Below are 14,239 nucleotides of genomic sequence, written 5' to 3' on the forward strand. Positions count from 1 at the left end.
GCAGGGTTGTCTCTGGTGAAACTCTGACTGACATGGCAGCTCTGGGGTAATCCTGCTAATCCTCTGCTAGCTCAGGGGTGCAGAAGGACCGGGGGCCTTTGACCCTGCGCCAAGAGGAGGTGCAAACACACACAGAGACAAACCAAACTTCCAGTGGCACTTCAGAAATCACAGTCACACATCTTCACCATGATTACTGCAACTTGCAGTGGCTGAACCACCACAGCCCTATTGAGTAAATTATTAATCTTTATGGACCCATAAAATGTGCTCATAAGATTTGTTTATGTAGAACTGCATGTTCACATTGTTTGGAATGATTACGAGGGCAATTAGGGAGGATTATGATGCCAATTAACTCTGACTCACTCAACCATTTGACACACAATACCAGGAAAAGTGTGAAGTTGTTAAAGAAACAGCTGATCCATGACATATACTTTCAGTTGTGTCACTTGTTTGTCTGCTGGTGTCTGGGGTTATAAAGTCATAATAAATCTGATGTTTCTATCTACGCAGGTAAAACATGCATATAATCAGTCGCCATTTAAAAATCACACTGAAAATTTGTTAATATGTGTTGATTGTAGAGTTTATCATGATTTGTGTGATCCACTTATGATTTAAGGCCCCTACTTTTGTGCCTGTGAAGAATCAGGAATCGGTGAAAAATGTCAAGCAAATTCGAGAATGATACATACTTTTTCTTTTCGCTTCTATTTTTAAAAGCGTGCTGAGGCTTTTAAAGGCAAAATTTGTGATTCAAATTTCCACCAAAATCCAGAACGTAAGATTGTAGCCTGTTATCCAGCCCAAATTACTTGACAGCTCTGTCAACAAAGAGAAACTAACTGGCTTTAAATGAGTTGGAGGTTAATGTGAAACAGCCTGAAGAGTGCAGACTGAACTTGTGCATTATAAAATGAGGGGAGACTGACTGAATGATTGATTTCAAGTTCTTAAATTTCCACCAGCCTTATAGTTGTGCTATAATAAGAAAATGCTTTTTCCTCACCTGTGCTGCTGCTCTAATGTTTATAACTCAGATTGTAATGCCATCCAGTGTTTGTCATTAGTGGTTGTAATCTATTCAAGCTGCGGGGATTGTTCAGATCCACTGGCAGTCATCCGTCCTCCAGGCTGAGACGAGGAGAGCTGCGTCAATGTCTAAAAGGAGAGACAGAAAAAGACCGGAAACTTTTACATATTTCAAAGTAAAGAAAGAAGAGAGGGAATAGGCTATTTTGCGCAGGGTAAAATTTTAATTAAATGCAAAAAATAGAAAGAAATCTTGTCGAAGGTTTTAAATGGAATCATGACAGAAGAAAATCTACAACACGTGTAGTTGTCTCCCTGATGGAGCATACAGTATATTATAACTACAAATTAGTCACGAGCGGTTATGCTCAATTTACTTTATTGAGAAACTTTGCATATGATAGCTGTCATTGTCTGCTGTCAATCTGTGGCTAGAGTGACATCATGGTCGTAATTAGGCACATATGGACATGAAAACACTATCAATTAAACGTGTTTATAAAACACGATAACCGATATATTCCATTACGAAACCTGAAACATAGATATATCTTTTAAACGCTTGATTACTTTTCCACTTGTTTGACAACCGGTTTACTTTGAAAGTTCTTACCGGAAGCAAGTTCCGCGTGTTCTGTCTGTCTTGACGCTGCTGCCTGGTGTAGATAACTAGGTGCTGCTGTGTGAGCGCTCACACACTGAGAGCAAGTGATGGGAGACCAAGTCAGTCCCTGACGCGCGTGTCGCTCACCTGGCGATATTTTCATTTAATGTTTTGAGAATCTTTTTTAAATGATCACATTATTTTCTTCTGATATTTGTTTTTGTTGAGAATAAAACTATTCATCCTATTCTTCTGGCAGAACTGGTCGTGAAACAGAAGGTGGACGCGCGCCCTACAATCCAACATCAGTTGGCATACTGGGTATAATTTATGTTTGTGTCTGAGCCATGGCAGAGGAGTGAGGCGCCTTCGCCAAAATGCCTGTTAACTGGAATATAACTTTTTCACGGCGGTCCTATGGAATATAGTCCGATTTTACACAGTCTACATGTTGTGCCATCATCCCACGTGAAAAACAAACTCTTCGTGTTCTTCATAATGCTGTCCCTTTGGGTGTACATGATTTATTGTTGTGTTGGCTACTGCTCAACCATGCCGAACCTGGCGTACGGCTCGGTGAACAGGCACGAGAACGACGCAGAAGTTGACAATCATCAGGAGTCCTCTCTAGGGGCGTCCAGGGACTTACTGAATAACGAAAACGATGTGGACAGCAGAGGAGAAGAGTGGGATGAAATTAGAGGCGAGGCGAAGGCGCTGGATGATAATGCCATGTCAGGTTTCCTCAATGAGTCGGAAAGTAAAAAGTTGCCCCAGGCGATAATCATCGGGGTGAAGAAAGGAGGGACCCGGGCGCTGCTGGAGTTTCTGCGCCTGCATCCAGACATCAGGGCGGTGGGAGCCGAGCCACACTTCTTCGACCGCAACTACGACAAGGGACTGGAGTGGTACAGGTACATAGCACTGGTATTAGTGATCTGTTAAGTTAAACCAGAAAGACAGAGAGAAAATGAAATGTATACTGACAACCATGCTTTATTTTCACATTTTTCATTTAACCATGGGCTTTTTATGTACGGCATTCACGCGCCTATAGTGCTCTGCACAATCATGGTAGTTGTGAAGGCTCAAAAATGTTCATTTACATCCACACCCAGTCCAGTTCAAGCAACTTTTATACTTTGTATCATATAATTAAACCACAAGACAGTGCTGGGGTATCTATAATGGGCAAAATAAAAAAAAGGAATCTAAATCACTGGCTGTGGCAAATAATATAAATACATTTTGAACAGACGTTGCCCCTCTAAAAGTCGATCTATCCTCATGCAATCTTATATATTTGCATTGCTACACAAGTCGTTTAGCTGCACATTATCTGCAGCACTAGAAATAACAAAACAATTTAAGACAGTTTTTTTTTTACTAACAAAATCAAGTCACACAATCCTGCTGGTATATTTTTTCAGTTTTAAGAGGTCACTCTATTCTGAATGAACAGTACATTAAGATTTGATCATCAGTGCATTTATGTTAATCTGTGTCTATTTATAAATGGAGGGCAAACTGAGGGTCACTTTTGTTCCTCTATGTTACTGTCTTTAGTAAACTGGATACTAAAGATGTTCACAGTAAGTTGTTTATTACCTTCATTTTTCACGTTAAATCTAAATTCACAGTAAACTCACTGTAGGTACTGTATATTGGTATTTATAGAAATGAAACAGACTCTCATCCACAGTAAAACACTTCTGATGAGGTGATAAGTGTGACCTCAGGTGACAGTGTTATGTAAAACAGCCTACAAACTGCTGATGCAGGACCCAGCCACTTCAGCATCCAGATGATGAACCTCAAAGTTTTAACAACTGTAGGTGAAATGTCAGTAGCACTCAAATGCAGCAGAACACAGTTTTCTACTGAGAATAAAACTTTCAGTTTGACATTTTAGGCAACTCTTCTCAGTCATGTTCATTTACAAAGCACAATCGATTTTCTGCTTGTTTGCATAACCTTCACCCAGTGTTCCTGGAATTCTTATACGTCTGTCCTTGGATCTGGACTTACTGTGGCTCCCTAACAAGGACAGGAGGGTGGCATCAGGTGGTAAAAGATAAGGTAGAACTTCCATTTAGATTTGACCTGAATTCTGAATGCAGTTCAAATAAACTGCCTTTAGTTTATGGTTAGGAGTCAGCAAGTTACATCATGCCGTCATTCTTGAACAGAGCAGGGGCACGATTCAAGATTATGAGTTGCTCAGTATTGATTCAGTGGCAGTAATTTGTTTTGATCCTCAATCCAAAAGATATCAATGTCAAAAGCAGACATCAGGGATATGAAGCTGTTTGCACCTTCAGCACTGCACAATGTAACGTTTTTATTGTATATTCTGTCTTGGCGACTGTTGTCCTTGCACCATAGCCTAACTCACACCTCAATATGCAAACTCTTTACTATTGACTCAGCTGCACAGTTGCACAACTTGCTCCTTTTATTGGAAATAAACCAGTAACACTCTACATTCACAGAAACGATTGATCTTTTACATATCCCAAAATGTTCCCGGAAAGGGTTTGGCATTGAATGCTTTACATCCGAGCAGCCACATTGTTAATAAGAGATACTGCTGTTTCAAGTGTCCATTTGACTGAGCCGAGGGATTAACAGGAAATGTCAAAGGATCTACACACTGTTTCAAAGCTGGCTCCGTAAAGCTACAATAGGGGAAGCGAAGCATTGTTCAAAGGACTTCTCGCTTAAACTCCTTTAAGAATTTCCGGACAGGTTTGGGGCATTTTTGGATGATCAGTCTGTGAAGAGCTGCCTTTTGTCCATCTCTACAGACTGAACAAGAACAAATTGAAATCGCCCCCAGGCTTTTTTTTTTTTTTTTTTACTTATTGAGTTAAGTCTTCACTTTTTTCACAATCCACAAGTGATGCATGAGTAGGCAACGCATGTGAAGAATGAGTAATGTCTAAAGGAGAAGCTCTCATTAAAGATGCATAAAGCAAATTACTTTTTGCATGTAGTCAAAGAAGCAGTTGTATATAATTGAGACATGCCAGCTTCTCGTTCACAGTGGCAGCTGCATAGCAAGCACACAGCCAGGGGATGTGGGTAACCGTTTCATCTTGAGACATGTATAATGAAGGCTTTTTCTCCCAGAAAGGTGATCTGGCTAATTAAAACAACTTGGCTTGAGTTGTCACAGTGAGAGCGCTGAGCCACAGATTGACCCCATACAGCAGAGCGCCACGACATCGAGTCGACCCTTAATGATCATTTAGAGAAGCTGAGAAAAAAAGCCCAGGGTAGCTTAGCGGTGGTGGAGCACATCGTTGCTACACGAATGAGTATTTCCACACAGTCCTTTCCTGAATTATCGGCTTCATAAATGAGTGTTTTTATATGATGTCTTTGCTGTTTGGCACACCAGTTTAAGGCCTGTTGAAAGATTTCATCATGCAGCCCCCTGCACTATTTGATCAGAAATAAGTCTTAGAGGCGAAGGCGAAGGTCTTACTGGCGAAGATGTCTGTCATTTGTTTGCCCATATGTTTCACTTCATTGCCCCAGACTAATGGTGAGCAGTAGTTTGGAGAGAGGAGCAGTCCCCTGGGTGGGCTTATCAGTTCCTGTGGTGGCATTGAGTTGTGCCCACACCATTTATCTGCTGTGATTGGTGTGTCCATCCTGCTGGAGGTCTGCTGTGTCCGTCTTAGCTGGAGCCCCGCATAGAGGAGAGGCCCCCCGCACAGCAGGACACCAACCACAATGCAGCACGTTTTCACTCATAGGCAGAATAAGAGACGCAGGCAGACAATTGTGTACACTTACTCACACAGAGCACAGGAGGCAACTACCAAAAGCCGTGGGAACAGCTTCCTCCTTGGCCCCTCCTTTTATTTAATACCAGCATAATCTAACTTCCTGCTATATGTTGTTTTGTGGCAGGTTAACTGCTCATTTACTGAACGCACGCTCAAATCAAGATCCTCTGAGTTCTGCACGGTAGATGTGACTTCATTATTGAAATGGTGTTTTTCCTCTTGAGGATCCACATATAGAACAATGAGCGGCCTTCTTACTAACTAACTAAGGGTGTCAGAGAAGACGGCATAATCCTCCTCAGAGCCCCAGGGAAGCTTAGATGCAGGGCAGTGGCAGATAGAGGGCAGTAAATTTAAAGTGAGCCTTTAGAAAGCGCAACAGTATTATGGAGCTCAATGAAAGGGGATGCTGGAGAACCCCTGAGGTCTGCATTAACCCCGACAATAAAAGAGCAGACAATTAGTGTGAAACATGTTTTCTCTGCCTTCACTTTGTATGCAAATGTGCTCAGAAGGGTGAAAGTGCCCTTTGACGAAGCCCAGCAGGAGTTCATCAGAAAGAGCATTCATTGGAACTTGCCCAAGAAAAGACTCAAACACAACACTTAAGCTTTCTAGCCTGAAAAGTTGACTTCTGTGTGTGGAAAAGTTGCATTTCCCAAGAGTAGGTTCATTTGAGTCCACTGGTGGCTTCTTGCTTACTCAACACTTTTAGCTCATTGCAAGGACACAGGGGGATTGGTGTAAGTAAGAGAGCTTTCAATATAGGTATCTCCCATCTTAAACTAATGTGTCAGCACATTGACAGGACAAGACGAGGAAAGTGCATTGATAATGAGATGCTGCAAAGAAAGACGTAACACATGCTAGCTGTTACTTCAAACATTACTAAAAGTTTTCCACAAACCATAAAACTTTGCTCCTTAAAAACGACATGTCCTGCACAAAGCAAATCAGTATTTGTTTTTTTCTTCTGATAGGCTAAAAATGACGCTAGCATTCCTCTAATAAGTCCACTAGATTGTCAATACTGTTAATGTGCAACTCCCCTCCCCAATCTGGAGATTGAAGATTTAATTTGCTGCAGCAACCCCCGGGGAGTTTGCTTGAGGCAATTTGTCAAACCGCAGCACTTATTACAGCACTTTGAAAACACTGAAACAAAGCAAGTTCACTCCATTTTATCCCCTCGAGTTGTTGACTTCCTCATCTCTCTCTCATGGTATCTTCAGAGAGAAATGTGTTGTTTCCTGCCTCTGTCTTTCCCTCAGCTGCAGAGACTCCCTGACAGCAAGTCAGAGCAACTCTAGAAAGCGCCAATCTGCCTCAGCCATCTTTGTTTTGCTTCTTTGAAGTCTTGTTTGCTTGTGCTGATCCTCTCAGACCAGCATTTGTCTGTGGGGAATTACCTAATTTTACCACTACCACTACAAGAGTTGGAGACATACATTAACTGCAAAGAATTTCCTTATCCTTTTGATATCATGACATCATAATTGCGTATTTTAACAATGTAAATTATCTCCATATTCATTTACGTGAAAACATTTCAAATACACCCAAGAGCTGAACAGTATAAGCTGGTTTTTATGTCAGAGAAAGCACTTTGGCGGACAAACACAATATTGCATTTAGTCTATGTGTCAATACAGCACAAGTATTTTGTCTCTGTGCTAATATATTAGCCTGACATTGATGCTTGTATTTGTGCCAGAATATACCAAAAATTGAATGTTATTACAGTATTTATTCTTACATGTTATGTTTTGTTAAATAAAACCGTGTGTGGTGACATGAACACATCATCTGCATTCTTGTTTCTCTTGGCTATAAGCTGTTTCTTTCAGTTTCTTTCTGCGGGCTGTTTTTGTTCTTTTGTTTATTCAGGATTCCTCCACCTAGTTTTTCAAGAAACTGTTCTGAAGCTCACTTGATTATGCCAGTTAGTGTCTTCATCCTTGTTTGACCAAGTCGTCATCATCACTGGTGTATAGTATTATAGGTGCTTTGCTGCTTGGAGGTTTCTCTCAGCTTTTCTCTCAAGTCACTTTGTCACACCTATTGATAATTTCCTTTGTGCTTTGTGATGTTCTTGTTGGATCTGTCATTTTCTGAGTTCAGGTTAATGATGCTGCTTGTTAACACAGTACTCCACTAGTTCAGCATTGCAGTCCTATAAAACCACCGGACTCTTGATGGACAGTTTTGGAAACAATTCCCCCCAGATTTCTTTCATTTTCAAAGTCTTCAGCCTCATCCAACACTGACTCAAGCTACATCACTTGAGGCAATTCATCAGCTCTTGTGCAACTAGCTCTAGAGTAAAATACCAATACCTGTAAAGAGACTCTTATGTAAAAAATCAGCCGAGTTCCCCTTTAAGTTAGATGGTGTAAGCGCTTCACTGTTGGCTAGGGTTTCAACCTCTGGCTCTGTAAGTAACCTACATTTCCTACCTACCATAACACCTATTTATTATCCCCCTGAACTGTCATCCAAAAGACAATCAGAGCAAAAAAACAAAACAAACCTCTTCACAGTGAAATTCACATATTTGTTCCATTTCTCTCAATTTTTCCAAAGTTTCTCAGACTATAGTTATTTATTAACACAGCAGCTGAAAGCCATATAGCCATACACACATTTAATGATACTGCTGATCCTGATGACTGTTCATAATCACTCTTACCTGGAATGTGATCAATGATCAGTGTGACTGGTTTACATTTTTCCAATACCACTGCCCTGATAAAAAGTGCTCTCTAGTTCTATAAACAACCGACTGACAGAGTTGTTATGTGTTAATACAAGGCTGACAGTTGTGTGAAGGAAGCCAGAATGGCTCACACACTCACTGTTACTCCCCCTCTGCCTCTCTTCAAAATCGGCCTGTCTCCATCAGACAGCCAGGTGGCCTTGAGTTCTGCATACTGACAGTAATAACGGAGGATGGCAAAAAGCCATTCTCATTGTTGTGCAGACAGCGAGTGCTGTTCAATGTCCTGAGTGTTAAGCATGATGACGACAACTTTCACACGCACGATAAGATGAGCCGCAATGGCCAGAGAGAACACCTTCCCTAAAGTTGCCTCTTCTCTTTGATATCTATCTGGAACTCGTCTCCACAGTAAATTGGTCTGATTATTCTAAGTGGCTGCATACCACCACCTCTCATCCTGTCTTTGAGAAGAGGAACGATTCCCACAGTAGCTCAACCCCTCTCAGAGCTGCAGCGTAAGATTAGAACCCATCATGACATTAGATAATGCTGAGGTTTTTTTCTGGAGCAGTCCCTTGTCACAGGGGTCTGAGGAGCTGAAATATAGATGCCAATTAGAGTCAGTCAAGCAGAACACTGCAGGATACGAAAAAAAGAAATGCAGGACTTGTTGGAGTTTTCTGCACTGTACTTGTTCCTTACTTACTCATTACCGAGGGCATCATCCAGCAGCCACACAAAACAGCAGCAGCGTTGTAAATTCCTACCTTTGAACCTGCTTCCTGAGAGTAGTCAATGTAAACAATGCACCAGCTTTCAAACACCGTCTCCCCAGCAGCCAGTTCACAGTAATGGACACACCTGACTGCCCCAGCTGACAAAAACACAACAAAAATTACACAACACACTGCTCCTGGATTAATATCTGTCTGTCGGGTTGAAGTAGAGGCGTGAATTATCTTGTGCTACTGCTGCAGAAAAATGCAGACACAACATCTGATGGGGCAGCGAACTTGAAACTTCAAATTTTGGCTTCAGGGGCAGAAGGGTCGACCTTTGCAGCCCCCCCCCCCCCCCCCCATCCCCCCCCCCCCCCCCCCCATCCTCCAACAGCACACCTGATTTCATCTAATCCTCTGTTTACTCCTCCCACTCCGACCTCTCGTGCTTTATTTCATTCTCTTAACCACCTTCCTCTGTTATCTTTCAAGCCGTGCCATTGTCCTGCGAGTTTACAGGACAGGTTAGAGGGCAGAGGATTGTTTATGTGTAAGTGCCAGCATCAGTTGATGATAGCAATTCTTCCAAGCTTTGACTCTTTGCTTTGCAACCTTGAAAATACGAATGAAGCAGTGTTTTTTTTTTTTTTTTTTTTTTTTTTTTTTTTAAATAGCTTCATTAAATCAAACAGAAACATGCAAAATTCATGAAGGGGGCAAAAGTCAGCGTGTTGTGTTGTGGCTCAGTTCTACAAGAGTGGACTAGCTTTTTTTCTGTTGTCTTGAAGCTGAGTGATGATGCCGTTGCATGGCTGATTGATAGATGAGGATGCACTGAAACCTATTGGTTCCAGGCGACATTGTTTATTAAGCAGAACAAATTGTGAAAGCTTGCTACATCTGCCCCCCCCTTAAGGCAACTCTCTCACTTGCCGCCGCTCATTCAGAGATGTTCTTCCCTGCTCTGTCTCGGCTAAGATGAATAATGCATGTATTTCCTACACAGATTGTTTTGCTCAGGGACTAAGTGGAAAGTTTGATTGGTAGTAAGTTTTTGTGTCCCCCGAGGCCCAGAGAAAGGCCTACAGCGTTGCTTGTGTGTATCCAAGAGATGCAGTAGATAATTGCAGGGGGTTTCTGATAGAGTTGTTTGTGTCTCTCCTACCTATTACCTTCATTAGGTTTGTGGTTTTTCCACCCGATACAATGGTGGCTAAGGCTCTTAGGGAGAGAAAAGTGGAATAAATGTGTAAGACCCAGGGCCTCCATATAGAGGAAGGAAAAAGCAGGTGACAATAGGTGATGAAAATTGCATAAGAAAGCAGACACATTGTGTGTTTGTATGCCACTAAAAAGGTAGGTGTGATGCCTACTTTTCCCACAATTACTAAAGCTTTTTCCTAGCGCTCTGCACGGCCAAATCTTGCAGACCATTTTCTGCTCGTTTCCACCACATAAATTTGTAAGATGAAAGCTGCTGGGGTTGGAGAGGAATATTGAAGCTCTTTGTGCTTGCACCAACAGATGGTTGGAAATTATGGTAATCACTTTAATGACATGGCTCCTCTGCTTTTCCTGTTGTTCGATTTAGATCAACTGCTCACTATCAAAACATGAGAATATTACCAAAATACTGTAATAACGGATGATTTACATTTTGACTGGCGTAAACCCGCATGAGGTATGTCGGGAGAGGATGCTTGTGAACATGTGACATCCTATCATGGCTCACATACAGCAGTATAAGCGATATCATACAGCATAATAAGCGATATCATACAGCATAATAAGCGATATCTGCTGACTGCTTTTGCATTCAAGACACTGAGCTCCTCTCCTAAGCTCGTGCATAAGAAATCCTTGAAGTCTTTTTTTACATATTTAACAACCAGTTACACATACAGTAGTTTTCATACTAGGGAAGTTTTCACATCTGGTGAAGAGTTTAACTATTTAACTATTAAACATGTATGAACAAATGCAAGTACAATAACCCTCCATTACAGGTTGCCATTATATGGTTTAACATATTCAATTTTGATGACACTAAGAACAGTCGATACAAGTCTGTAGTTTATTGAGTGGTGTTATTGAAGTTAGATGACATTGTGTTGTTCGGGTGGTTGGATGACAAGTATTTTTCTATCAAATGCACTCTGATGCAACAACGCCTCAAACTCCTCCCCATAAAGTGTTGTCTGCAGTTGAATGAACATCTCTCTGATGTAGTCTCAACACAAAATTGAACATATTATATTGGGTTTGCGCTGAACTGTACTTGAGTTAGCGTTATTGTGTCCAGACGCAACTTTTCTTGTGTTCCTCCTCAGATTAACCACTTATCACCAACTCTGATCGTTGTGGCCACGTACAGTATCTCTTCCCCTCTCCCTCTCACTCCAGAGACAAGCGAGCCACCCAGCCAGCCAACAAGGCAGTCAACCAGCCTCTAATGCTCTAGCGTGTTTGGCTTAGTCTTAATCCCCCTTGGCTCACTTTAGCCATTATCCAGTCAGGGCTGCAGTTAACAGGCTATATTATGATCAACCAGAGCCATCCAGGGTCAAGAAGAATATGCAGTTAAGGGAATAGACCGCACCAAAGCTTTGCATTTTCTCCTAAGGAATGCAAGGACTCTCCAAATCTTCCCTTTTACACAAAAAATTACTGACAAATATGGGGGAGAAAGGTGCAGTCACAGTCATATGTATTGGCATGACATTAAAAAGCATAATGCTGCCTATTCAGAGTTAAACCATCTATTGTATATTGTAAACGAAGGTGTGAAATATTTCAATGTGAAGATTGCGGCTTTCTGAAAGAGGATTGAGGTCTTAAAGTAGATTAAATGGAGCAGGAGGAAATGAATGTCTTCCTTTAGAGTTTGTATTTAGTACGTCAGGAACTGTGTATTGTCTTCACATACAATCACACAATGATTGACAGCTCTTCTGCTCTACCTACCAGTCCCTGTCACTTTAGGTACATTCACAGACGTTGTGAACATTGCTCATGATCTCTGCAATTGTCCTCTTGATGATGATTGACTACCTCTTGTCTGACAGTATATTTAAATCCACCTCAGAGAGACTGTGTCAGAGTTAATCTCTTCTTCCTTTATGGGAGCTTTTGTAAGTTGTTGGCTTTAGAAACCGGTGGCATTACAAAGAGCAGAATATGATGGTACAGTTCTTTTTTGTGCCATACAGAGCCTGTGGTGCTAATATAAACCAGTGTGTATGTCCTTTGCAGGGAATTGATGCCCAAGTCATCAGAGGGCCAGCTGACCATGGAGAAGACCCCCAGCTACTATGTCACCAAGGAGGTCCCTGCTCGAATCTACACCATGTCTAAAGACACAAAGCTGATTGTAGTAGTACGGGATCCTGTCACACGAGCCATCTCAGACTACACCCAGACCCGCTCCAAGAAGCCAGACATCCCCTCTTTTGAGAACCTGACCTTTAAGAACATGTCGGCGGGCCTGATCGACACCACGTGGAGCGCTGTCCAAATCGGCATGTATGCCAAGCACCTTGAGCGTTGGCTCCAGTTCTTCCCCATGGAGCAGCTGCTGTTTGTCAGCGGAGAGCGTTTGATTAGCGATCCTGCAGGTGAGATGGCTCGCGTCCAGGACTTTCTCAGGCTCAGGAGGGTGGTCACAGAGAAACATTTCCACTTTAACCCAGCGAAGGGCTTCCCCTGCCTTAAGAGACCCGAAGGGAACAGCAAGCCACACTGCCTGGGCAAAACCAAAGGCAGAACCCATCCTAACATTGACCCAGAGGTGGTGCAGAGGCTAAGGGACTTCTATAAACCCTTTAATAGCAAGTTTTACCAGATGACTGGTCATGACTTTGGCTGGGACTGAGATGAAAATTTATGATGACAGACTCATGCTGGTCTCTTGTCTGTTTTGTTTTTTTTTTCCCATTCTGGAGATATTGTTATACAGTGTATGTACAGTATGGTGGATATGTAAAAAGTTCAGAAGTCTATTTTATGATAATTTATTGTTATATTAACTCACTAAGCTGCCTAACCAGGTTTATTCATGATCCACCACACACTTTTTGTCCAGTTTTAATTCTCATTACATACATAAACATTTTTATAAAAGCACAATGTTTTTACGGGTATTACAAGCAGGGGTCAGTGTCCTTTTTTCAATCATAATTTTGGCTTCATGTGGAAAACCCCCTTTTTTTCTTTTACTTCTCCAAATGCCACTTTTGCTTCACCTTAAACTGAGCGACATCCAACTTCACAAACAACTGGTAATATCCCCTTAACATTCGCCTGACCCTCGGAGGTCTATGGACCCACTTAGTCAGGTCGATACAGGCCTCAGCTGATCCAGTGCCACTTGCCAGGTGGATCAATACAGTAATAGCTTCTAATCATGTCAGTTAGACCTGAGTGATGGCACTGCCGTGATCTCTCAAGCACTGTAATAAAACACGGATCCATTAATGGCAGTAAGTTTATGGTTGACCCTTGAGCCAACTTCAGGTTAATATAATAATATAAAATTCCCACTGCAATGTTTTGACTTAACCACTATTTACAGTTTCTACAAAAGAATTTTGATCAGGATCGAATGGAGACCCCTGTCACGATACATTTTGGATGTTTTTATCCCTTTTTTTCAAAAATCTGCTGCACAGGCTTCATGTTGCCTCATCATTTATTCCTTTCTCCAAAAAACAAAATGATTCTTTTGATGCAGACACATTCACTGATGTGTACTAAAATAGCACATATGGCTCACTCTGTACAGCTGCTTTTACCACAGGTGATACTAGATGTGTTAATGATGCCCTTACCCATGATACATCAGTTGACAGAGTCAATGCCACATAAAAATAAGCATCTCTTTGAATACTTTTAATTCTACTTTCCGTGATAGCTGAAGAAGATAAAAACCAACCCAACTTCAGCCAGTATTTAAGTTTCACATAGGGTTGAGTTTTATTCAACCTTTTTTTTTTTTTCTTTTTTTTTAAAAACACATTCCTCAGCATTTTAACAGACATTTCATAATGATGTACTGCGACCCCCATTGTTGTAGAGGCACTATTTTGCTGTAAACATTGCTTTATAAATATGTAAATGACAGCTTTGACTGAGAAATGGATTAAAAAGGTGCAGTCATGTCATTTTTATGAAGTAAGAAATAAATATGTTTTACCAAAATCATATAATGCAATCTCTGTCATCTTTCTATATTTATTGTATTGTTAAAGAAAAAAAATGGGATTCATCATCTTACCTTCTGTATGTGTTGAACTTGTCTTACTCTTTAATGCACTACCCCCACCTCACCTGTATCGATTTCTGGATCCCTGCAGGCAAAGGTGTA

At 41.4% G+C, this 14,239-nt stretch overlaps 1 protein-coding gene across 1 annotated transcript; it reads left to right on the plus strand.

Moving 5' to 3' along the window:
• Positions 1-1,688: 1,688 nt before the first annotated feature.
• On the plus strand, positions 1,689-13,886 carry hs3st3b1a (heparan sulfate (glucosamine) 3-O-sulfotransferase 3B1a). Its single transcript, XM_056400539.1, has 2 exons — positions 1,689-2,556; positions 12,130-13,886. The coding sequence occupies exons 1-2, from the start codon at positions 2,060-2,062 to the stop codon at positions 12,746-12,748; spliced, it is 1,116 nt and encodes a 371-aa protein (XP_056256514.1). The 5' UTR covers positions 1,689-2,059; the 3' UTR covers positions 12,749-13,886.
• Positions 13,887-14,239: the final 353 nt, after the last annotated feature.

This window comes from Seriola aureovittata, chromosome 17, assembly GCF_021018895.1.
Source record: "Seriola aureovittata isolate HTS-2021-v1 ecotype China chromosome 17, ASM2101889v1, whole genome shotgun sequence".
In the NCBI taxonomy this organism is placed as follows: domain Eukaryota; kingdom Metazoa; phylum Chordata; class Actinopteri; order Carangiformes; family Carangidae; genus Seriola; species Seriola aureovittata.

What these genes read in the sequence shown, in the direction of transcription:
- hs3st3b1a (XM_056400539.1), top strand. Translation starts at nt 2,060, where the DNA reads ATGGAATATAGTCCGATTTTACACAGTCTACATGTTGTGCCATCATCC. An exon ending in AAGGGACTGGAGTGGTACAG is followed by an intron (nt 2,557 to 12,129) that starts GTACATAGCACT and finishes TGTCCTTTGCAG; the next exon opens with GGAATTGATGCCCAAGTCAT.